This window comes from Heptranchias perlo, unplaced genomic scaffold (assembly GCF_035084215.1).
Source record: "Heptranchias perlo isolate sHepPer1 unplaced genomic scaffold, sHepPer1.hap1 HAP1_SCAFFOLD_221, whole genome shotgun sequence".
Lineage (NCBI taxonomy): Eukaryota > Metazoa > Chordata > Chondrichthyes > Hexanchiformes > Hexanchidae > Heptranchias > Heptranchias perlo.
Window position 1 is genome coordinate 305210 of NW_027139235.1, and position 26517 is coordinate 331726.

The window sequence follows — 26517 nt, forward strand, 5'->3', positions numbered from 1 at the left end:
GGGCAGTGGGATTAGTTTGGGATTGATACAGGACTATGGGGAGAGAGTGGGGCAGTGGGATTAGTTTGGGATTGATACAGGACTATGGGGAGAGAGTGGGGCAGTGGGATTAGTTTGGGATTGATACAGGGCTATGGGGAGAGAGCGGGGCAGTGGGATTAGTTTGGGATTGATACAGGACTATGGGGAGAGAGTGGGGCAGTGGGATTAGTTTGGGATTGATACAGGACTATGGGGAGAGAGTGGGGCAGTGGGATTAGTTTGGGATTGATACAGGACTATGGGGAGAGAGTGGGGCAGTGGGATTAGTTTGGGATTGATACAGGACTATGGGGAGAGAGTGGGGCAGTGGGATTAGTTTGGGATTGATACAGGACTATGGGGAGAGAGTGGGTCAGTGGGATTAGTTTGGGATTGATACAGGACTATGGGGAGAGAGTGGGGCAGTGGGATTAGTTTGGGGATTAATACAGGACTGTGGGGAGAGAGTGGGGCAGTGGGATAAGTTTGGGGATTGATACAGGGCTATGGGGAGAGAGTGGGGCAGTGGGATTAGTTTGGGATTGATACAGGACTATGGGGAGAGAGTGGGGCAATGGGATTAGTTTGGGATTGATACAGGACTATGGGGAGAGAGTGGGGCAGTGGGATTAGTTTGGGGATTGATACAGGGCTATGGGGAGAGAGTGGGGCAGTGGGATTAGTTTGGGATTGATACAGGACTGTGGGGAGAGAGTGGGGCAATGGGATTAGTTTGGGATTGATACAGGACTGTGGGGAGAGAGTGGGGCAGTGGGATTAGTTTGGGATTGATACAGGACTATGGGGAGAGAGTGGGGCAGTGGGATTAGTTTGGGATTGATACAGGGTTATGGGGAGAGAGTGGGACAGTGGGATTAGTTTGGGATTGATACAGGACTATGGGGAGAGAGTGGGGCAGTGGGATTAGTTTGGGATTGATACAGGACTATGGGGAGAGAGTGGGGCAGTGGGATTAGTTTGGGATTGATACAGGACTATGGGGAGAGAGTGGGGCAGTGGGATTAGTTTGGGATTGATGCAGGGCTATGGGGAGAGAGTGGGGCAGTGGGATTAGTTTGGGGATTGATACAGGACTATGGGGAGAGAGTGGGGCAGTGGGATTAGTTTGGGATTGATGCAGGGCTATGGGGAGAGAGTGGGGCAGTGAGATTAGTTTGGGATTGATGCAGGACTATGGGGAGAGAGCGGGGCAGTGGGATTAGTTTGGGATTGATACAGGGCTATGGGGAGAGAGTGGGGCAGTGGGATTCGTTTGGGATTGATACAGGGCTGTGGGGAGAGAGTGGGGCAGTGGGATTAGTTTGGGATTGATACAGGACTATGGGGAGAGAGCGGAGCAGTGGGATTAGTTTGGGATTGATGCAGGACTATGGGGAGAGAGTGGGGCAGTGGGATTAGTTTGGGATTGATACAGGACTATGGGGAGAGAGTGGGCCAGTGGGATTAGTTTGGGATTGATACAGGGCTATGGGGAGAGTGTGGGGCAGTGGGATTAGTTTGGGATTGATACAGGACTATGGGGAGAGAGTGGGTCAGTGGGATTAGTTTGGGATTGATACAGGACTAAGGGGGGAGAGTGGGGCAGTGGGATTAGTTTGGGATTGATACAGGACTATGGGGAGAGAGTGGGGCAGTGGGATTGTTTGGGATTGATACAGGGCTATGGGGAGAGAGTGGGGCAATGGGATTAGTTTGGGATTGATACAGGACTATGGGGAGAGAGTGGGGCAGTGGGATTAGTTTGGGATTGATACAGGACTAAGGGGGGAGAGTGGGGCAGTGGGATTAGTTTGGGATTGATACAGGACTATGGGGAAAGAGTGGGGCGGTGGGATTAGTTTGGGATTGATACAGGACTATGGGGAGAGAGTGGGGCAGTGGGATTAGTTTGGGATTGATACAGGGCTATGGGGAGAGAGTGGGGCAATGGGATTAGTTTGGGATTGATACAGGACTATGGGGAGAGAGTGGGGCAGTGGGATTAGTTTGGGATTGATACAGGACTAAGGGGGGAGAGTGGGGCAGTGGGATTAGTTTGGGATTGATACAGGACTATGGGGAGAGAGTGGGGCAGTGGGATTGTTTGGGATTGATATGGAAAAGAGTTGGTACAAACACAATGGTCCGAATGGCCTCTTTCTGTGCTTTTAACATCCGTGCCAGGCTAGCAGGGTGTTCAGCACTAAGTGAGCAGGAGCAAATCTTCAAAAACGCTTGATGTTGAGATGTCGGGGTTACGCACAGAGCACCTCCCGTCTTCATACACAGGCTGGTGATTTCTGGGACTCGGTGCTGGTCACTGGGACTGGGTGCTGGTCACTGGGACTGGGTGCTGGTCATTGGGACTGGGTGCTGGTCATTGGGACTGGGTGCTGGTCACTGGGACTGGGTGCTGGTCATTGGGACTGGGTGCTGGTCTCTGGGACTGGGTGCTGGTCATTGGGACTGGGTGCTGGTCACTGGGATTGGGTGCTGGTCATTGGGACTGGGTGCTGGTCACTGGGACTGGGTGCTGGTCATTAGGACTGGGTGCTGGTCATTGGGACTGAGTGCTGGTCTCTGGGACTGGGTGCTGGTCATTGGGACTGGGTGCTGGTCTCTGGGACTGTGTGCTGGTCTTTGGGACTGGGTGCTGGTCTCTGGGACTGGGTGCTGGTCATTGGGACTGGGTGCTGGTCTCTGGGACTGGGTGCTGGTCTCTGGGACTGGGTGCTGGTCTCTGGGACTGGGTGCTGGTCATTGGGACTGGGTGCTGGTCACTGGGACTGGGTGCTGGTCTCTGGGACTGAATGCTGGTCACTGGGACTGGGTGCTGGTCATTGGGACTGGGTGCTGGTCTCTGGGACTGGGTGCTGGTCATTGGGACTGGGTGCTGGTCTCTGGGACTGGGTGCTGGTCATTGGGACTGGGTGCTGGTCTCTGGGACAGGGTGCTGGTCATTGGGACCGGGTGCTGGTCACTGGGACTGGGTGCTGGTCTCTGGGACTGGGTGCTGGTCACTGGGACTGGGTGATGGTCACTGGGACTGGGTGCTGGTCATTGGGACTGGGTGCTGGCCTCTGGGACTGGGTGCTGGTCTCTGGGACTGGGTGCTGGTCTCTGGGACTGGGTGCTGGTAACTGGGACTGGGTGCTGGTCACTGAGACTGGGAGCTGGTCTCTGCGACTGGGTGCTGGTCACTGGGACTGGGTGCTGGTCTCTGGGTCTGGGTGCTGGTCTCTGGGACTGGGTGCTGGTCACTGGGACTGGGTGCTGGTCTCTGGGTCTGGGTGCTGGTCTCTTCGACTGGGTGCTGGTCTCTGGGTCTGGGTGCTAGTCTCTGGGTCTGGGTGCTGGTCTCTGGGACTGGGTGCTGGTCACTGGGACTGGGTGCTGGTCTCTGGGTCTGGGTGCTGGTCTCTGGGACTGGGTGCTGGTCACTGGGACTGGGTGCTGGTCTCTGTGTCTGGGTGCTGGTCTCTGGGACTGGGTGCTGGTCTCTGGGTCTGGGTGCTGGTCTCTGTGTCTGGGTGCTGGTCTCTGGGACTGGGTGCTGGTCTCTGGGTCTGGGTGCTGGTCTCTGGGACTGGGTGCTGGTCTCTGGGACTGGGTGCTCCACTCTGGGTCTGGGTGCTGGTCTCTGGGACTGGGTGCTCCTCTCTGGGTCTGGGTGCTGGTCTCTGGGATTGGGTGCTGGTCTCTGGGACTGGGTGATGGTCTCTGGGTTTGGGTGCTGGTCTCTGGGTCTGGGTACTGGTCTCTGGGACTGGGTGCACCTCTCTCGGTCTGGGTCTGGGTGCTGGTCTCTGGGACTGGGTGCTGGTCTCTGGGTCTGGGTGCTGGTCTCTGGGTCTGGGTGTTCCTCTCTCGGTCTGGGTCTGGGTGCTGGTCTCTGGGACTGGGTGCTGGTCACTGGGACTGGGTGCTGGTCTCTGTGTCTGGGTGCTGGTCTCTGGGACTGGGTGCTGGTCTCTGGGTCTGGGTGCTGGTCTCTGGGACTGGGTGCTGGTCTCTGGGACTGGGTGCTCCTCTCTGGGTCTGGGTGCTGGTCTCTGGGACTGGGTGCTCCTCTCTGGGTCTGGGTGCTGGTCTCTGGGATTGGGTGCTGGTCTCTGGGACTGGGTGCTGGTCTCTGGGTCTGGGTGCTGGTCTCTGGGACTGGGTGATGGTCTCTGGGTTTGGGTGCTGGTCTCTGGGTCTGGGTGCTGGTCTCTGGGACTGGGTGCTCCTCTCTCGGTCTGGGTCTGGGTGCTGGTCTCTGGGACTGGGTGCTCCTCTCTCGGTCTGGGTCTGGGTGCTGGTTTCTGGGACTGGGTGCTGGTCTCTGGGACTGGGTGCTCCTCTCTCGGTCTGGGTCTGGGTGCTGGTCTCTGGGTCTGGGTGCTGGTCACTGGGACTGGGTGCTCCTCTCTCGGTCTGGGTCTGGGTGCTGGTCTCTGGGACTGGGTGCTGGTCTCTGGGACTGGGTGCTGGTCTCTGGGTCTGGGTGCTGGTCTCTGGGACTGGGTGCTGGTCTCTGGGTCTGGGTGCTGGTCTCTGGGACTGGGTGCTGGTCTCTGGGTCTGGGTGCTGGTCTCTGGGTCTGGGTGCTGGTCTCTGGGTCTGGGTGCTGGTCTCTGGGTCTGGGTGCTCCTCTCTCGGTCTGGGTCTGGGTGCTGGTCTCTGGGACTGGGTGCTGGTCTCTGGGTCTGGGTGCTGGTCTCTGGGACTGGGTGCTGTTCTCTGGGTCTGGGTGCTGGTCTCTGGGTCTGGGTGCTGGTCTCTGGGACTGGGTGCTGGTCTCTGGGTCTGGGTGCTGGTCTCTGGGTCTGGGTGCTCCTCTCTCGGTCTGGGTCTGGGTGCTGGTCTCTGGGACTGGGTGCTGGTCTCTGGGTCTGGGTGCTCCTCTCTGGGTCTGGGTGCTGGTCTCTGGGACTGGGTGCTGGTCTCTGGGACTGGGTGCTGGTCTCTGGGACTGGGTGCTGGTCTCTGGGTCTGGGTGCTGGTCTCTGGGACTGGGTGCTCCTCTCTAGGTCTGGGTGCTGGTCTCTGGGTCTGGGTGCTGGTCTCTGGGTCTGGGTGCTGGTCTCTGGGACTGGGTGCTGGTCTCTGGGTCTGGGTGCTGGTCTCTGGGACTGGGTGCTGGTCTCTGGGACTGGGTGCTGGTCTCTGGGACTGGGTGCTGGTCTCTGGGACTTGGTGCTGGTCTCTGGGACTGGGTGCTCCTCTCTGGGTCTGGGTGCTGGTCTCTGGGACTGGGTGCTGGTCTCTGGGACTGGGTGCTCCTCTCGGTCTGGGACTGGGTGCTGGTCTCTGGGTCTGGGTGCTGGTCTCTGGGACTGGGTGCTGGTCTCTGGGACTGGGTGCTGGTCTCTGGGACTGGGTGCTGGTCTCTGGGACTTGGTGCTGGTCTCTGGGACTGGGTGCTCCTCTCTGGGTCTGGGTGCTGGTCTCTGGGACTGGGTGCTGGTCTCTGGGACTGGGTGCTCCTCTCGGTCTGGGACTGGGTGCTGGTCTCTGGGTCTGGGTGCTGGTCACTGGGACTGGGTGCTGGTCTCTGGGACTGGGTGCTGGTCTCTGGGACTGGGTGCTCGTCTCTGGGACTGGGTGCTCGTCTCTGGGACTGGGTGCTGGTCTCTGGGACTGGGTGCTCCTCTCTGGGTCTGGGTGCTGTCACTCCTCACTGCTTTCTGTTGCAGGTTTGGTCATTCCGTTATGTCCAGGTGTTGTGAGGAAGATGTCCACAGTATCTGCCACTGATATCGGTTATGGTAAGAGATTCTGTTCTCCAATTAGACCCCGGCACCAGGCTTTACTGGGGTGTTAACACCAACACAATTACTCTGCTCACGACTGAAAATGTTGAAACCCTGTTTTATTTGCTCTGTTGTTACACCAATTTTCTGCCCCCAATATTTTATTCAAGTGGCCAGATTTTGTGTGTGAGATTTACCAGGGAATTGTTTTGGAGTCGGGGGGAGGGGGTGGTGAAATCAGAGTTCACCCTGATCCTGTTCTCACCTTACAAACAGACACACTCACACACACACACAGACACACACAGACACACACACAGACACACACACACAGACACACTCACACACACACACAGACACACTCACACACACACACAGACACACACACAGACAGACACACAATGACACACACAAACAGACACACACACACAAACAGACAGACACACTCACACACACACAGACACACACACAGACAGACACACAATGACACACACAAACAGACAGACACACACACACACATGCACAATGACACACACACAGACAGACACACTCACACACACACACAGACACACACACACACACACACACACAATGACACACACACAGACAGACACACTCACACATGCACAATGACACACACACAGACAGACACACTCACACACACACAGACACACACACACACACACACACACAATGACACACAAACAGACAGACACACTCACACATGCACAATGACACACACACAGACAGACACACTCACACACACACAGACACACACACACACACACAATGACACACAAACAGACAGACACACTCACACACACACAGACACACACACAGACAGACACACAATGACACACACAAACAGACAGACACACACACACACATGCACAATGACACACACACAGACAGACACACTCACACACACACACAGACACACACACACACACACACAATGACACACACACAAACAGACACACTCACACACACACAATGACACACACACAGACAGACACACAATGACACACACAAACAGACAGACACACTCACACACACACAATGACACACGCACAGACAGACACACAATGACACACACAAACAGACAGACACACACACACATGCACAATGACACACACACAGACAGACACACTCACACACACACAGACACACACACACACACAATGACACACACACAGACAGACACACTCACACACACACACAGACACACTCACACAGACACACTCACACAGACACACACACACACAATGACACACACACAGACAGATACAGATGGACACATAAGAACATAAGAAATAGGAGCAGGAGTAGGCCATTCGGCCCCTCGAGCCTGCTCCACCATTCAATCAGATCATGGCTGATCTTCAACCTCAACTCCACTTTCCCGCCCAATCCCCATATCCCTTGATTCCCCGAGAGTCCAAAAATCTATTGATCTCAGCCTTGAATATACTCAATGACTCAGCATCCACAGCCCTCTGGGGTAGAAAATTCCAAAGATTCACAACCCTCAGTGTGAAGAAATTCCTCCTCATCTCAGTCTTAAATGGCCGACCCCTTACCCTGAGACTATGTCCCCTAGTTCTGGACTCTCCAACCAGAGGGAACAATCTCTCAGCATCTACCCTGTCAAGCCCCCTCATAATCTTGTATGTTTCAATGAGATCACCTCTCATTCTTCTAAACTCCAGAGAGTATAGGCCCGTTCTACTCAATCTCTCCTCATAGGACAACCCTCTCATCCCAGGAATCAATCTAGTGAACCTTCGATGCACCGCCTCTAAGGCAAGTATATCCTTCCTTAGATAAGGAGATCAAAACTGTACACAGTACTCCAGGTGAGGTCTCACCAAAGCCCTGTACAATTGTAGTAAGACTTCCTTACTCTTGTACTCCAACATCCTTGCAATAAAGGCCAACATGCCATTTCCCTTCCTAATTGCCTGCTGTACCTGCATGTTAACTTTCTGTGTTTCTTGTACAAAGACACCCAGATCTCTCTGAATACCAACATTTAATAGTTTCTCACCATTTAAAAAATGTTCTGTTTTTCTATTCTTCCTACCAAAGTGAATAACCTCACATTTCCCCACATTATACTCCATCTGACACCTTCTTGCCCACTCACTTAACCCGACTCTATCCCTTTGCAGACTCTTTGTGTCCTCCTCACAGCTTATTTTCCCACCAAGCTTTGTATCATCAGCAAACTTGGATACATTACACTCGGTCCCTTCATCTAAGTCATTAATATAGATTGTAAATAGCTGAGGTCCAAGCACTGATCCCTGCGGCACCCCACTAGTTACAGCCTGCCATCCTGAAAATGACCCGTTTATTCCTACTCTCTCTTTTCTGTCTGTTATCCAATCCTCTACCCATGCTAATATATTAACCCCAACCCCATGAGCCCTTATCTTGTGTAACCACCTTATCAAATGCTTTTTGAAAATCCAAATATACTACATCCACTGGTTCCCCTTTATCTACCCTGCTAGTTACACCCTCAAAAAACTCTAATAGATTTGTCAAACATGATTTCCCCTTCATAAACTATGTTGACTCTGCCTAATCATATTATGATTTTCTAAGTGCCCTGTCATTATGTCCTTAATAATAGAGTCTAGCATTTCCCCTACTACTGATGTCAGGCTAACTGGCCTGCAGTTCCCAGTTTTCTCTCTCCCTCCCTTCTTGAATAGTGGGGTGACATTTGCTACCTTCCAATCCACGGGGACTGTTCTAGAATCTCGGGAATCCTGGAAGATCAAAACCAATACATCCACTATCTCTGCCTCCACCTCTTTTAAAACCCTTTCTAAAACTTTTTCTTTACTAATTTTAATTACTTTAAGTTCCTCCCTCTCATTAGACCCTTGGTTCCCCACTATTTCCAGTATGTTTTTTGTGTCTTCTACTGTGAACACAGATATAAAATATTTGTTTAACTTCTCTGCCATTTCCTGATTCCCCATTATTATTTCTCCAGTCTCAGCCTTTAAGGGACCAATGTTTACTTTCACTAATCTCCTCCTTTATACTTACTTGTAGAAGCTCTTACAATCGGTTTTTATATTTCTTGCTAGTTTACTCTCATATTCTATTTTCTCACACACACACAGACACACAGATGTAGACACAGACACAGAGACATGCACAGACACAGAGAGACACACACACACACGCACACAGACACACACACAGACACAAACACACACACACACTCACACATACAAACTCACAGAGACACAGACACACACACAGAGACACAGACACACACACACATACACACAGACACACTGACACAGAGACACAGACACACACACACTGACACAGAGACACACACACACTCACACAGAGACACACTCACACAGAGACACACTCACACAGACATACACACACACACACAGACACACACACATACACAGAGACACACACACACAGACACACTCACACAGACACACTCACACAGACATACACACACACACACACAGACACACACACTCACACAGAGACACACACACACAGACACACACACACAGACACACACACACAGACACACACACATACACAGAGACACACTCACACAGAGACACACACAGACACACAGACACACACACACAGACACACTCACACAGACATACACACACACAGACACACACACACAGACATACACACACACACACAGACACACACACTCACACAGAGACACACACACACACACAGACATACACACACACACACATACATACACACACACAGAGACACACACACTCACACAGAGACACACACACACAGACACACACACACAGACACACACACTCACACAGAGACACACACACACACAGACACACACACACAGACACACACACATACACAGAGACACTCACACAGAGACACACACAGACACACAGACACACACACAGACACACACACACAGACACACACACATACACAGAGACAAACTCACACAGAGACACACACAGACACACAGACACACACACTGCCACAGAGACACACACACACAGACACACTCACACAGAGACACACACACAGACACACACACACAGACATACAAAAACACACACACACACAGACACACATGCACAGAAACACAGACAGACACACAGACACAGACACACATACACAGAGACACAGACAGACACACAGACACAGACAGAGACAGACACATACACAGATACACACAGACAGGCACAAACACCGCGACAGACAGAGACACTCAGACACACACACACACAGGAACAGACACACAGAGACACACACAGACAGACACAGAGACACGGAGACATACACATGGACACACATGTGTGAGGCAGGGGCCCAGGGAGCAGGATCCCTGGCTGATGTTTCTCCCACTTCCTATTGCAGGAGTGAAGGGAGGGGGTGTGGAGGCTGATTTGTAATGCTGCACCTGAGGTCAAACTAACTCAGAACAGACCTGGAATTAAAGCTCGATCTTTCCTCCTCTCTCTGGATCAGCTTTATAAATTCTCCTTCTTGCTGTGTTTTGTCCAGGAGCACTGAGAACCCTCACTGAACCCCCCAGTCAGCAAAATACTCTCACACAAACTGCAATTACAATTCCATCGCAGTCACAAATCAGCCTGACCTCACACCCACTCTCTCATTCTCCACACAATACACTGCTCTGTGGGAACGTCAGAGTCCAGGGAACCAACAGGCTGTGGACAGACGGGAGGGTCAGGGCGGGTTAAACAGGACTGTGGACAGACGGGAGGGTCAGGGCGGGTTAAACAGGACTGTGGACAGACGGGAGGGTAGGGTAAGGTTAAACAGGACTGTAGACAGACGGGAGGGTCAGGGAAGGTTAAACAGGACTGTGGACAGACGGGAGGGTAGGGTAAGGTTAAACAGGACTGTGGACAGACGGGAGGGTAGGGTAAGGTTAAACAGGACTGTGGACAGACGGGAGGGTAGGGTAAGGTTAAACAGGACTGTGGACAGACGGGAGGGTAGGGTAAGGTTAAACAGGACTGTGGACAGACGGGAGGGTAGGGTAAGGTTAAACAGGACTGTGGACAGACGGGAGGGTAGGGTAAGGTTAAACAGGACTGTAGACAGACGGGAGGGTAAGGGAAGGTTAAACAGGACTGTAGACAGACGGGAGGGTCAGGGAAGGTTAAACAGGACTGTAGACAGACGGGAGGGTAGGGGAAGGTTAAACAGGACTGTAGACAGACGGGAGGGTCAGGGAAGGTTAAACAGGACTGCAGACAGACGGGAGGGTAGGGGAAGGTTAAACAGGACTGTAGACAGACGGGAGGGTAGGGGAAGGTTAAACAGGACTGTAGACAGACGGGAGGGTCAGGGAAGGTTAAACAGGACTGTAGACAGACGGGAGGGTAGGGGAAGGTTAAACAGGACTGTAGACAGACGGGAGGGTAGGGGAAGGTTAAACAGGACTGTAGACAGACAGGAGGGTCAGGGAAGGTTAAACAGGACTGTAGACAGACGGGAGGGTCAGGGAAGGTTAAACAGGACTGTAGACAGACGGGAGGGTCAGGGAAGGTTAAACAGGACTGTGGACAGACGGGAGGGTAGGGGAAGGTTAAACAGGACTGTAGACAGACGGGAGGGTCAGGGAAGGTTAAACAGGGCTGTGGACAGACGGGAGGGTAGGGGAAGGTTAAACAGGAATGTGGACAGACGGGAGGGTCAGGGAAGGTTAAACAGGACTGTAGACAGACGGGAGGGTCAGGGAAGGTTAAACAGGACTGTGGACAGACGGGAGGGTAGGGGAAGGTTAAACAGGACTGTGGACAGACGGGAGGGTCAGGGAAGGTTAAACAGGACTGTGGACAGACGGGAGGGTCAGGGAAGGTTAAACAGGAATGTGGACAGACGGGAGGGTCAGGGAAGGTTAAACAGGAATGTGGACAGACGGGAGGGTCAGGGAAGGTTAAACAGGAATGTGGACAGACGGGAGGGTCAGGGAAGGTTAAACAGGACTGTAGACAGACGGGAGGGTCAGGGAAGGTTAAACAGGACTGTGGACAGACGGGAGGGTCAGGGAAGGTTAAACAGGACTGTAGACAGACGGGAGGGTCAGGGAAGGTTAAACAGGACTGTGGACAGACGGGAGGGTCAGGGAAGGTTAAACAGGACTGTAGACAGACGGGAGGGTCAGGGAAGGTTAAACAGGACTGTGGACAGACGGGAGGGTCAGGGAAGGTTAAACAGGACTGTAGACAGACGGGAGGGTCAGGGAAGGTTAAACAGGACTGTGGACAGACGGGAGGGTCAGGGAAGGTTAAACAGGGCTGTGGACAGACGGGAGGGTCAGGGAAGGTTAAACAGGAATGTGGACAGACGGGAGGGTCAGGGAAGGTTAAACAGGACTGTAGACAGACGGGAGGGTCAGGGAAGGTTAAACAGGACTGTGGACAGACGGGAGGGTAGGGGAAGGTTAAACAGGACTGTGGACAGACGGGAGGGTCAGGGAAGGTTAAACAGGACTGTGGACAGACGGGAGGGTCAGGGAAGGTTAAACAGGAATGTGGACAGACGGGAGGGTCAGGGAAGGTTAAACAGGAATGTGGACAGACGGGAGGGTCAGGGAAGGTTAAACAGGACTGTGGACAGACGGGAGGGTCAGGGAAGGTTAAACAGCAATGTGGACAGACGGGAGGGTAGGGGAAGGTTAAACAGGAATGTGGACAGACGGGAGGGTCAGGGAAGGTTAAACAGGAATGTGGACAGACGGGAGGGTCAGGGAAGGTTAAACAGGAATGTGGACAGACGGGAGGGTCAGGGAAGGTTAAACAGGACTGTGGACAGACGGGAGGGTCAGGGAAGGTTAAACAGGACTGTGGACAGACGGGAGGGTAGGGGAAGGTTAAACAGGACTGTGGACAGACGGGAGGGTAGGGTAAGGTTAAACAGGAATGTGGACAGACGGGAGGGTCAGGGAAGGTTAAACAGGAATGTGGACAGACGGGAGGGTCAGGGAAGGTTAAACAGGAATGTGGACAGACGGGAGGGTAGGGAAAGGTTAAACAGGAATGTGGACAGACGGGAGGGTCAGGGAAGGTTAAACAGGACTGTGGACAGACGGGAGGGTCAGGGAAGGTTAAACAGGACTGTGGACAGACGGGAGGGTCAGGGAAGGTTAAACAGGAATGTGGACAGACGGGAGGGTCAGGGAAGGTTAAACAGGACTGTGGACAGACGGGTGGGTAGGGGAAGGTTAAACAGGAATGTGCACAGACGGGAGGGTCAGGGAAGGTTAAACAGGAATGTGGACAGACGGGAGGGTAGGGAAAGGTTAAACAGGAATGTGGACAGACGGGAGGGTAGGGAAAGGTTAAACAGGACTGTGGACAGACGGGAGGGTCAGGGAAGGTTAAACAGGAATGTGGACAGACGGGAGGGTCAGGGAAGGTTAAACAGGACTGTGGACAGACGGGAGGGTCAGGGAAGGTTAAACAGGACTGTGGACAGACGGGAGGGTCAGGGAAGGTTAAACAGGACTGTAGACAGACGGGAGGGTCAGGGCGGGTTAAACAGGACTGTGGACAGACGGGAGGGTCAGGGAAGGTTAAACAGGGCTGTGGACAGACGGGAGGGTAGGGGAAGGTTAAACAGGAATGTGGACAGACGGGAGGGTCAGGGAAGGTTAAACAGGACTGTAGACAGACGGGAGGGTCAGGGAAGGTTAAACAGGACTGTGGACAGACGGGAGGGTAGGGGAAGGTTAAACAGGACTGTGGACAGACGGGAGGGTCAGGGAAGGTTAAACAGGACTGTGGACAGACGGGAGGGTCAGGGAAGGTTAAACAGGAATGTGGACAGACGGGAGGGTCAGGGAAGGTTAAACAGGAATGTGGACAGACGGGAGGGTCAGGGAAGGTTAAACAGGAATGTGGACAGACGGGAGGGTCAGGGAAGGTTAAACAGGACTGTAGACAGACGGGAGGGTCAGGGAAGGTTAAACAGGACTGTGGACAGACGGGAGGGTCAGGGAAGGTTAAACAGGACTGTAGACAGACGGGAGGGTCAGGGAAGGTTAAACAGGACTGTGGACAGACGGGAGGGTCAGGGAAGGTTAAACAGGACTGTAGACAGACGGGAGGGTCAGGGAAGGTTAAACAGGACTGTGGACAGACGGGAGGGTCAGGGAAGGTTAAACAGGACTGTAGACAGACGGGAGGGTCAGGGAAGGTTAAACAGGACTGTGGACAGACGGGAGGGTCAGGGAAGGTTAAACAGGGCTGTGGACAGACGGGAGGGTCAGGGAAGGTTAAACAGGAATGTGGACAGACGGGAGGGTCAGGGAAGGTTAAACAGGACTGTAGACAGACGGGAGGGTCAGGGAAGGTTAAACAGGACTGTGGACAGACGGGAGGGTAGGGGAAGGTTAAACAGGACTGTGGACAGACGGGAGGGTCAGGGAAGGTTAAACAGGACTGTGGACAGACGGGAGGGTCAGGGAAGGTTAAACAGGAATGTGGACAGACGGGAGGGTCAGGGAAGGTTAAACAGGAATGTGGACAGACGGGAGGGTCAGGGAAGGTTAAACAGGACTGTGGACAGACGGGAGGGTAGGGGAAGGTTAAACAGGAATGTGGACAGACGGGAGGGTCAGGGAAGGTTAAACAGGACTGTAGACAGACGGGAGGGTCAGGGAAAGTTAAACAGGACTGTAGACAGACGGGAGGGTAGGGGAAGGTTAAACAGGAATGTGGACAGACGGGGGGGTCAGGGAAGGTTAAACAGGACTGTGGACAGACGGGAGGGTCAGGGAAGGTTAAACAGGAATGTGGACAGACGGGTGGGTCAGGGAAGGTTAAACAGGACTGTGGACAGACGGGGGGGTCAGGGAAGGTTAAACAGGACTGTGGACAGACGGGAGGGTCAGGGAAGGTTAAACAGGACTGTGGACAGACGGGGGGGTCAGGGAAGGTTAAACAGGAATGTGGACCGACGGGAGGGTCAGGGAAGGTTAAACAGGAATGTGGACAGACGGGAGGGTCAGGGAAGGTTAAACAGGAATGTGGACAGACGGGAGGGTCAGGGAAGGTTAAGCAGGACTGTGGACAGACGGGAGGGTAGGGGAAGGTTAAACAGGAATGTGGACAGACGGGAGGGTCAGGGAAGGTTAAACAGGAATGTGGACAGACGGGAGGGTCAGGGAAGGTTAAACAGGACTGTGGACAGACGGGAGGGTAGGGGAAGGTTAAACAGGACTGTGGACAGACGGGAGGGTCAGGGAAGGTTAAACAGGAATGTGGACAGACGGGAGGGTCAGGGAAGGTTAAACAGGAATGTGGACAGACGGGAGGGTCAGGGAAGGTTAAACAGGAATGTGGACAGACGGGAGGGTCAGGGAAGGTTAAACAGCAATGTGGACAGACGGGAGGGTAGGGGAAGGTTAAACAGGAATGTGGACAGACGGGAGGGTCAGGGAAGGTTAAACAGGAATGTGGACAGACGGGAGGGTCAGGGAAGGTTAAACAGGAATGTGGACAGACGGGAGGGTCAGGGAAGGTTAAACAGGACTGTGGACAGACGGGAGGGTCAGGGAAGGTTAAACAGGACTGTGGACAGACGGGAGGGTAGGGGAAGGTTAAACAGGACTGTGGACAGACGGGAGGGTAGGGTAAGGTTAAACAGGAATGTGGACAGACGGGAGGGTCAGGGAAGGTTAAACAGGAATGTGGACAGACGGGAGGGTCAGGGAAGGTTAAACAGGAATGTGGACAGACGGGAGGGTAGGGAAAGGTTAAACAGGAATGTGGACAGACGGGAGGGTCAGGGAAGGTTAAACAGGACTGTGGACAGACGGGAGGGTCAGGGAAGGTTAAACAGGACTGTGGACAGACGGGAGGGTCAGGGAAGGTTAAACAGGAATGTGGACAGACGGGAGGGTCAGGGAAGGTTAAACAGGACTGTGGACAGACGGGTGGGTAGGGGAAGGTTAAACAGGAATGTGCACAGACGGGAGGGTCAGGGAAGGTTAAACAGGAATGTGGACAGACGGGAGGGTAGGGAAAGGTTAAACAGGAATGTGGACAGACGGGAGGGTCAGGGAAGGTTAAACAGGACTGTAGACAGACGGGAGGGTCAGGGAAGGTTAAACAGGACTGTGGACAGACGGGAGGGTCAGGGAAGGTTAAACAGGACTGTAGACAGACGGGAGGGTCAGGGAAGGTTAAACAGGACTGTGGACAGACGGGAGGGTCAGGGAAGGTTAAACAGGGCTGTGGACAGACGGGAGGGTCAGGGAAGGTTAAACAGGAATGTGGACAGACGGGAGGGTCAGGGAAGGTTAAACAGGACTGTAGACAGACGGGAGGGTCAGGGAAGGTTAAACAGGACTGTGGACAGACGGGAGGGTAGGGGAAGGTTAAACAGGACTGTGGACAGACGGGAGGGTCAGGGAAGGTTAAACAGGACTGTGGACAGACGGGAGGGTCAGGGAAGGTTAAACAGGAATGTGGACAGACGGGAGGGTCAGGGAAGGTTAAACAGGAATGTGGACAGACGGGAGGGTCAGGGAAGGTTAAACAGGACTGTGGACAGACGGGAGGGTAGGGGAAGGTTAAACAGGAATGTGGACAGACGGGAGGGTCAGGGAAGGTTAAACAGGACTGTAGACAGACGGGAGGGTCAGGGAAAGTTAAACAGGACTGTAGACAGACGGGAGGGTAGGGGAAGGTTAAACAGGAATGTGGACAGACGGGGGGGTCAGGGAAGGTTAAACAGGACTGTGGACAGACGGGAGGGTCAGGGAAGGTTAAACAGGAATGTGGACAGACGGGTGGGTCAGGGAAGGTTAAACAGGACTGTGGACAGACGGGGGGGTCAGGGAAGGTTAAACAGGACTGTGGACAGACGGGAGGGTCAGGGAAGGTTAAACAGGACTGTGGACAGACGGGGGGGTCAGGGAAGGTTAAACAGGAATGTGGACCGACGGGAGGGTCAGGGAAGGTTAAACAGGAATGTGGACAGACGGGAGGGTCAGGGAAGGTTAAACAGGAATGTGGACAGACGGGAGGGTCAGGGAAGGTTAAACAGGACTGTGGACAGACGGGAGGGTAGGGGAAGGTTAAACAGGAATGTGGACAGACGGGAGGGTCAGGGAAGGTTAAACAGGAATGTGGACAGACGGGAGGGTCAGGGAAGGTTAAACAGGACTGTGGACAGACGGGAGGGTAGGGGAAGGTTAAACAGGACTGTGGACAGACGGGAGGGTCAGGGAAGGTTAAACAGGAATGTGGACAGACGGGAGGGTCAGGGAAGGTTAAACAGGAATGTGGACAGACGGGAGGGTCAGGGAAGGTTAAACAGGAATGTGGACAGACGGGAGGGTCAGGGAAGGTTAAACAGCAATGTGGACAGACGGGAGGGTAGGGGAAGGTTAAACAGGAATGTGGACAGACGGGAGGGTCAGGGAAGGTTAAACAGGAATGTGGACAGACGGGAGGGTCAGGGAAGGTTAAACAGGAATGTGGACAGACGGGAGGGTCAGGGAAGGTTAAACAGGACTGTGGACAGACGGGAGGGTCAGGGAAGGTTAAACAGGACTGTGGACAGACGGGAGGGTAGGGGAAGGTTAAACAGGACTGTGGACAGACGGGAGGGTAGGGTAAGGTTAAACAGGAATGTGGACAGACGGGAGGGTCAGGGAAGGTTAAACAGGAATGTGGACAGACGGGAGGGTCAGGGAAGGTTAAACAGGAATGTGGACAGACGGGAGGGTAGGGAAAGGTTAAACAGGAATGTGGACAGACGGGAGGGTCAGGGAAGGTTAAACAGGACTGTGGACAGACGGGAGGGTCAGGGAAGGTTAAACAGGACTGTGGACAGACGGGAGGGTCAGGGAAGGTTAAACAGGAATGTGGACAGACGGGAGGGTCAGGGAAGGTTAAACAGGACTGTGGACAGACGGGTGGGTAGGGGAAGGTTAAACAGGAATGTGCACAGACGGGAGGGTCAGGGAAGGTTAAACAGGAATGTGGACAGACGGGAGGGTAGGGAAAGGTTAAACAGGAATGTGGACAGACGGGAGGGTAGGGAAAGGTTAAACAGGACTGTGGACAGACGGGAGGGTCAGGGAAGGTTAAACAGGAATGTGGACAGACGGGAGGGTCAGGGAAGGTTAAACAGGACTGTGGACAGACGGGAGGGTCAGGGAAGGTTAAACAGGACTGTGGACAGACGGGAGGGTCAGGGAAGGTTAAACAGGACTGTAGACAGACGGGAGGGTCAGGGCGGGTTAAACAGGACTGTGGACAGACGGGAGGGTCAGGGAAGGTTAAACAGGGCTGTGGACAGACGGGAGGGTAGGGGAAGGTTAAACAGGAATGTGGACAGACGGGAGGGTCAGGGAAGGTTAAACAGGACTGTAGACAGACGGGAGGGTCAGGGAAGGTTAAACAGGACTGTGGACAGACGGGAGGGTAGGGGAAGGTTAAACAGGACTGTGGACAGACGGGAGGGTCAGGGAAGGTTAAACAGGACTGTGGACAGACGGGAGGGTCAGGGAAGGTTAAACAGGAATGTGGACAGACGGGAGGGTCAGGGAAGGTTAAACAGGAATGTGGACAGACGGGAGGGTCAGGGAAGGTTAAACAGGAATGTGGACAGACGGGAGGGTCAGGGAAGGTTAAACAGGACTGTAGACAGACGGGAGGGTCAGGGAAGGTTAAACAGGACTGTGGACAGACGGGAGGGTCAGGGAAGGTTAAACAGGACTGTAGACAGACGGGAGGGTCAGGGAAGGTTAAACAGGACTGTGGACAGACGGGAGGGTCAGGGAAGGTTAAACAGGACTGTAGACAGACGGGAGGGTCAGGGAAGGTTAAACAGGACTGTGGACAGACGGGAGGGTCAGGGAAGGTTAAACAGGACTGTAGACAGACGGGAGGGTCAGGGAAGGTTAAACAGGACTGTGGACAGACGGGAGGGTCAGGGAAGGTTAAACAGGGCTGTGGACAGACGGGAGGGTCAGGGAAGGTTAAACAGGAATGTGGACAGACGGGAGGGTCAGGGAAGGTTAAACAGGACTGTAGACAGACGGGAGGGTCAGGGAAGGTTAAACAGGACTGTGGACAGACGGGAGGGTAGGGGAAGGTTAAACAGGACTGTGGACAGACGGGAGGGTCAGGGAAGGTTAAACAGGACTGTGGACAGACGGGAGGGTCAGGGAAGGTTAAACAGGAATGTGGACAGACGGGAGGGTCAGGGAAGGTTAAACAGGAATGTGGACAGACGGGAGGGTCAGGGAAGGTTAAACAGGACTGTGGACAGACGGGAGGGTAGGGGAAGGTTAAACAGGAATGTGGACAGACGGGAGGGTCAGGGAAGGTTAAACAGGACTGTAGACAGACGGGAGGGTCAGGGAAAGTTAAACAGGACTGTAGACAGACGGGAGGGTAGGGGAAGGTTAAACAGGAATGTGGACAGACGGGGGGGTCAGGGAAGGTTAAACAGGACTGTGGACAGACGGGAGGGTCAGGGAAGGTTAAACAGGAATGTGGACAGACGGGTGGGTCAGGGAAGGTTAAACAGGACTGTGGACAGACGGGGGGGTCAGGGAAGGTTAAACAGGACTGTGGACAGATGGGAGGGTCAGGGAAGGTTAAACAGGACTGTGGACAGACGGGGGGGTCAGGGAAGGTTAAACAGGAATGTGGACCGACGGGAGGGTCAGGGAAGGTTAAACAGGAATGTGGACAGACGGGAGGGTCAGGGAAGGTTAAACAGGAATGTGGACAGACGGGAGGGTCAGGGAAGGTTAAACAGGACTGTGGACAGACGGGAGGGTAGGGGAAGGTTAAACAGGAATGTGGACAGACGGGAGGGTCAGGGAAGGTTAAACAGGAATGTGGACAGACGGGAGGGTCAGGGAAGGTTAAACAGGACTGTGGACAGACGGGAGGGTAGGGGAAGGTTAAACAGGACTGTGGACAGACGGGAGGGTCAGGGAAGGTTAAACAGGAATGTGGACAGACGGGAGGGTCAGGGAAGGTTAAACAGGAATGTGGACAGACGGGAGGGTCAGGGAAGGTTAAACAGGAATGTGGACAGACGGGAGGGTCAGGGAAGGTTAAACAGCAATGTGGACAGACGGGAGGGTAGGGGAAGGTTAAACAGGAATGTGGACAGACGGGAGGGTCAGGGAAGGTTAAACAGGAATGTGGACAGACGGGAGGGTCAGGGAAGGTTAAACAGGAATGTGGACAGACGGGAGGGTCAGGGAAGGTTAAACAGGACTGTGGACAGACGGGAGGGTCAGGGAAGGTTAAACAGGACTGTGGACAGACGGGAGGGTAGGGGAAGGTTAAACAGGACTGTGGACAGACGGGAGGGTAGGGTAAGGTTAAACAGGAATGTGGACAGACGGGAGGGTCAGGGAAGGTTAAACAGGAATGTGGACAGACGGGAGGGTCAGGGAAGGTTAAACAGGAATGTGGACAGACGGGAGGGTAGGGAAAGGTTAAACAGGAATGTGGACAGACGGGAGGGTCAGGGAAGGTTAAACAGGACTGTGGACAGACGGGAGGGTCAGGGAAGGTTAAACAGGACTGTGGACAGACGGGAGGGTCAGGGAAGGTTAAACAGGAATGTGGACAGACGGGAGGGTCAGGGAAGGTTAAACAGGACTGTGGACAGACGGGTGGGTAGGGGAAGGTTAAACAGGAATGTGCACAGACGGGAGGGTCAGGGAAGGTTAAACAGGAATGTGGACAGACGGGAGGGTAGGGAAAGGTTAAACAGGAATGTGGACAGACGGGAGGGTAGGGAAAGGTTAAACAGGACTGTGGACAGACGGGAGGGTCAGGGAAGGTTAAACAGGAATGTGGACAGACGGGAGGGTCAGGGAAGGTTAAACAGGACTGTGGACAGACGGGAGGGTCAGGGAAGGTTAAACAGGACTGTGGACAGACGGGAGGGTCAGGGAAGGTTAAACAGGACTGTAGACAGACGGGAGGGTCAGGGCGGGTTAAACAGGACTGTGGACAGACGGGAGGGTCAGGGAAGGTTAAACAGGAATGTGGACAGACGGGAGGGTCAGGGAAGGTTAAACAGGACTGTAGACAGACGGGAGGGTCAGGGCGGGTTAAACAGGACTGTGGACAGAGGGGAGGGTCAGGGAAGGTTAAACAGGAATGTGGACAGACGGGAGGGTCAGGGAAGGTTAAACAGGAATGTGGACAGACGGGAGGGTAGGGGAAGGTTAAACAGGACTGTGGACAGACGGGAGGGTCAGGGAAGGTTAAACAGGACTGTAGACAGACGGGAGGGTAGGGGAAGGTTAAACAGGAATGTGGACAGACGGGGGGGTCAGGGAAGGTTAAACGGGATTGTGGACAGACGGGAGGGTCAGGGAAGGTTAAACAGGACTGTGGACAGACGGGAGGGTCAGGGAAGGTTAAACAGGGCTGTGGACAGACGGGAGGGTCAGGGAAGGTTAAACAGGACTGTGGACAGACGGGAGGGTAGGGGAAGGTTAAACAGGAATGTGGACAGACGGGAGGGTCAGGGAAGGTTAAACAGGACTGTGGACAGACGGGAGGGTCAGGGAAGGTTAAACAGGACTGTGGACAGACGGGAGGGTAGGGGAAGGTTAAACAGGACTGTGGACAGACGGGAGGGTAGGGTAAGGTTAAACAGGAATGTGGACAGACGGGAGGGTCAGGGAAGGTTAAACAGGAATGTGGACAGACGGGAGGGTCAGGGAAGGTTAAACAGGAATGTGGACAGACGGGAGGGTAGGGAAAGGTTAAACAGGAATGTGGACAGACGGGAGGGTCAGGGAAGGTTAAACAGGACTGTGGACAGACGGGAGGGTCAGGGAAGGTTAAACAGGACTGTGGACAGACGGGAGGGTCAGGGAAGGTTAAACAGGAATGTGGACAGACGGGAGGGTCAGGGAAGGTTAAACAGGACTGTGGACAGACGGGTGGGTAGGGGAAGGTTAAACAGGAATGTGCACAGACGGGAGGGTCAGGGAAGGTTAAACAGGAATGTGGACAGACGGGAGGGTAGGGAAAGGTTAAACAGGAATGTGGACAGACGGGAGGGTAGGGAAAGGTTAAACAGGACTGTGGACAGACGGGAGGGTCAGGGAAGGTTAAACAGGAATGTGGACAGACGGGAGGGTCAGGGAAGGTTAAACAGGACTGTGGACAGACGGGAGGGTCAGGGAAGGTTAAACAGGACTGTGGACAGACGGGAGGGTCAGGGAAGGTTAAACAGGACTGTAGACAGACGGGAGGGTCAGGGCGGGTTAAACAGGACTGTGGACAGACGGGAGGGTCAGGGAAGGTTAAACAGGGCTGTGGACAGACGGGAGGGTAGGGGAAGGTTAAACAGGAATGTGGACAGACGGGAGGGTCAGGGAAGGTTAAACAGGACTGTAGACAGACGGGAGGGTCAGGGAAGGTTAAACAGGACTGTGGACAGACGGGAGGGTAGGGGAAGGTTAAACAGGACTGTGGACAGACGGGAGGGTCAGGGAAGGTTAAACAGGACTGTGGACAGACGGGAGGGTCAGGGAAGGTTAAACAGGAATGTGGACAGACGGGAGGGTCAGGGAAGGTTAAACAGGAATGTGAACAGACGGGAGGGTCAGGGAAGGTTAAACAGGAATGTGGACAGACGGGAGGGTCAGGGAAGGTTAAACAGGACTGTAGACAGACGGGAGGGTCAGGGAAGGTTAAACAGGACTGTGGACAGACGGGAGGGTCAGGGAAGGTTAAACAGGACTGTAGACAGACGGGAGGGTCAGGGATGGTTAAACAGGACTGTGGACAGACGGGAGGGTCAGGGAAGGTTAAACAGGACTGTAGACAGACGGGAGGGTCAGGGAAGGTTAAACAGGACTGTGGACAGACGGGAGGGTCAGGGAAGGTTAAACAGGACTGTAGACAGACGGGAGGGTCAGGGAAGGTTAAACAGGACTGTGGACAGACGGGAGGGTCAGGGAAGGTTAAACAGGGCTGTGGACAGACGGGAGGGTCAGGGAAGGTTAAACAGGAATGTGGACAGACGGGAGGGTCAGGGAAGGTTAAACAGGACTGTAGACAGACGGGAGGGTCAGGGAAGGTTAAACAGGACTGTGGACAGACGGGAGGGTAGGGGAAGGTTAAACAGGACTGTGGACAGACGGGAGGGTCAGGGAAGGTTAAACAGGACTGTGGACAGACGGGAGGGTCAGGGAAGGTTAAACAGGAATGTGGACAGACGGGAGGGTCAGGGAAGGTTAAACAGGAATGTGGACAGACGGGAGGGTCAGGGAAGGTTAAACAGGACTGTGGACAGACGGGAGGGTAGGGGAAGGTTAAACAGGAATGTGGACAGACGGGAGGGTCAGGGAAGGTTAAACAGGACTGTAGACAGACGGGAGGGTCAGGGAAAGTTAAACAGGACTGTAGACAGACGGGAGGGTAGGGGAAGGTTAAACAGGAATGTGGACAGACGGGGGGGTCAGGGAAGGTTAAACAGGACTGTGGACAGACGGGAGGGTCAGGGAAGGTTAAACAGGAATGTGGACAGACGGGTGGGTCAGGGAAGGTTAAACAGGACTGTGGACAGACGGGGGGGTCAGGGAAGGTTAAACAGGACTGTGGACAGACGGGAGGGTCAGGGAAGGTTAAACAGGACTGTGGACAGACGGGGGGGTCAGGGAAGGTTAAACAGGAATGTGGACCGACGGGAGGGTCAGGGAAGGTTAAACAGGAATGTGGACAGACGGGAGGGTCAGGGAAGGTTAAACAGGAATGTGGACAGACGGGAGGGTCAGGGAAGGTTAAACAGGACTGTGGACAGACGGGAGGGTAGGGGAAGGTTAAACAGGAATGTGGACAGACGGGAGGGTCAGGGAAGGTTAAACAGGAATGTGGACAGACGGGAGGGTCAGGGAAGGTTAAACAGGACTGTGGACAGACGGGAGGGTCAGGGAAGGTTAAACAGGACTGTGGACAGACGGGAGGGTCAGGGAAGGTTAAACAGGAATGTGGACAGACGGGAGGGTCAGGGAAGGTTAAACAGGAATGTGGACAGACGGGAGGGTCAGGGAAGGTTAAACAGGAATGTGGACAGACGGGAGGGTCAGGGAAGGTTAAACAGCAATGTGGACAGACGGGAGGGTAGGGGAAGGTTAAACAGGAATGTGGACAGACGGGAGGGTCAGGGAAGGTTAAACAGGAATGTGGACAGACGGGAGGGTCAGGGAAGGTTAAACAGGAATGTGGACAGACGGGAGGGTCAGGGAAGGTTAAACAGGACTGTGGACAGACGGGAGGGTCAGGGAAGGTTAAACAGGACTGTGGACAGACGGGAGGGTAGGGGAAGGTTAAACAGGACTGTGGACAGACGGGAGGGTAGGGTAAGGTTAAACAGGAATGTGGACAGACGGGAGGGTCAGGGAAGGTTAAACAGGAATGTGGACAGACGGGAGGGTCAGGGAAGGTTAAACAGGAATGTGGACAGACGGGAGGGTAGGGAAAGGTTAAACAGGAATGTGGACAGACGGGAGGGTCAGGGAAGGTTAAACAGGACTGTGGACAGACGGGAGGGTCAGGGAAGGTTAAACAGGACTGTGGACAGACGGGAGGGTCAGGGAAGGTTAAACAGGAATGTGGACAGACGGGAGGGTCAGGGAAGGTTAAACAGGACTGTGGACAGACGGGTGGGTAGGGGAAGGTTAAACAGGAATGTGCACAGACGGGAGGGTCAGGGAAGGTTAAACAGGAATGTGGACAGACGGGAGGGTAGGGAAAGGTTAAACAGGAATGTGGACAGACGGGAGGGTAGGGAAAGGTTAAACAGGACTGTGGACAGACGGGAGGGTCAGGGAAGGTTAAACAGGAATGTGGACAGACGGGAGGGTCAGGGAAGGTTAAACAGGACTGTGGACAGACGGGAGGGTCAGGGAAGGTTAAACAGGACTGTGGACAGACGGGAGGGTCAGGGAAGGTTAAACAGGACTGTAGACAGACGGGAGGGTCAGGGAAGGTTAAACAGGAATGTGGACAGACGGGAGGGTCAGGGAAGGTTAAACAGGAATGTGGACAGACGGGAGGGTAGGGGAAGGTTAAACAGGACTGTGGACAGACGGGAGGGTCAGGGAAGGTTAAACAGGACTGTAGACAGACGGGAGGGTAGGGGAAGGTTAAACAGGAATGTGGACAGACGGGGGGGTCAGGGAAGGTTAAACGGGATTGTGGACAGACGGGAGGGTCAGGGAAGGTTAAACAGGACTGTGGACAGACGGGAGGGTCAGGGAAGGTTAAACAGGGCTGTGGACAGACGGGAGGGTCAGGGAAGGTTAAACAGGACTGTGGACAGACGGGAGGGTAGGGGAAGGTTAAACAGGAATGTGGACAGACGGGAGGGTCAGGGAAGGTTAAACAGGACTGTGGACAGACGGGAGGGTAGGGGAAGGTTAAACAGGACTGTAGACAGACGGGAGGGTCAGGGAAGGTTAAACAGGACTGTGGACAGACGGGAGGGTCAGGGGAAGGTTAAACAGGACTGTGGACAGACGGGAGGGTCAGGGGAAGGTTAAACAGGACTGTGGACAGACGGGAGGGTCAGGGAAGGTTAAACAGGACTGTAGACAGACGGGAGGGTCAGGGAAGGTTAAACAGGACTGTGGACAGACGGGAGGGTAGGGTAAGGTTAAACAGGACTGTGGACAGACGGGAGGGTCAGGGAAGGTTAAACAGGACTGTGGACAGACGGGAGGGTAGGGGAAGGTTAAACAGGACTGTGGACAGACGGGAGGGTCGGGGAAGGTTAAACAGGACTGTGGACAGACGGGAGGGTCAGGGAAGGTTAAACAGGACTGTGGACAGACGGGAGGGTCAGGGAAGGTTAAACAGGACTGTGGACAGACGGGAGGGTCAGGGAAGGTTAAACAGGACTGTGGACAGACGGGAGGGTCAGGGAGGGTTAAACAGGAATGTGGACAGACGGGAGGGTAGGGGAAGGTTAAACAGGACTGTGGACAGACGGGAGGGTCAGGGAAGGTTAAACAGGACTGTGGACAGACGGGAGGGTCAGGGCGGGTTAAACAGGACTGTAGACAGACGGGAGGGTCAGGGAAGGTTAAACAGGACTGTAGACAGACGGGAGGGTAGGGGAAGGTTAAACAGGACTGTAGACAGACGGGAGGGTCAGGGAAGGTTAAACAGGACTGTAGACAGACGGGAGGGTCAGGGAAGGTTAAACAGGACTGTAGACAGACGGGAGGGTAGGGGAAGGTTAAACAGGACTGTGGACAGACGGGAGGGTCAGGGAAGGTTAAACAGGACTGTGGACAGACGGGAGGGTCAGGGAAGGTTAAACAGGACTGTGGACAGACGGGAGGGTCAGGGAAGGTTAAACAGGACTGTGGACAGACGGGAGGGTCAGGGAAGGTTAAACAGGACTGTGGACAGACGGGAGGGTCAGGGCGGGTTAAACAGGACTGTAGACAGACAGGAGGGTCAGGGAAGTTTAAACAGGCTGTGGACAGACGGGAGGGTAGGGGAATGTTAAACAGGACTGTAGACAGACGGGAGGGTAGGGGAAGGTTAAACAGGACTGTAGACAGACGGGAGGGTAGGGGAAGGTTAAACAGGACTGTAGACAGACGGGAGGGTCAGGGAAGGTTAAACAGGACTGTAGACAGACGGGAGGGTAGGGGAAGGTTAAACAGGACTGTGGACAGACGGGAGGGTCAGGGCGGGTTAAACAGGACTGTAGACAG

General features: G+C 54.1%; 1 protein-coding gene across 1 annotated transcript in view; it reads left to right on the forward strand.

Moving 5' to 3' along the window:
- Positions 1-26517, forward strand: part of LOC137310120 (oxysterols receptor LXR-alpha-like) — a 331404-nt gene that overhangs the window by 84858 nt on the left and 220029 nt on the right. Inside the window, exon 2 of the mRNA XM_067978090.1 lies at positions 5700-5771. Coding sequence (XP_067834191.1) covers positions 5738-5771 — 34 coding nt within the window. The 5' untranslated portion in view covers positions 5700-5737. The remainder of the gene's footprint in view (positions 1-5699; positions 5772-26517) is intronic.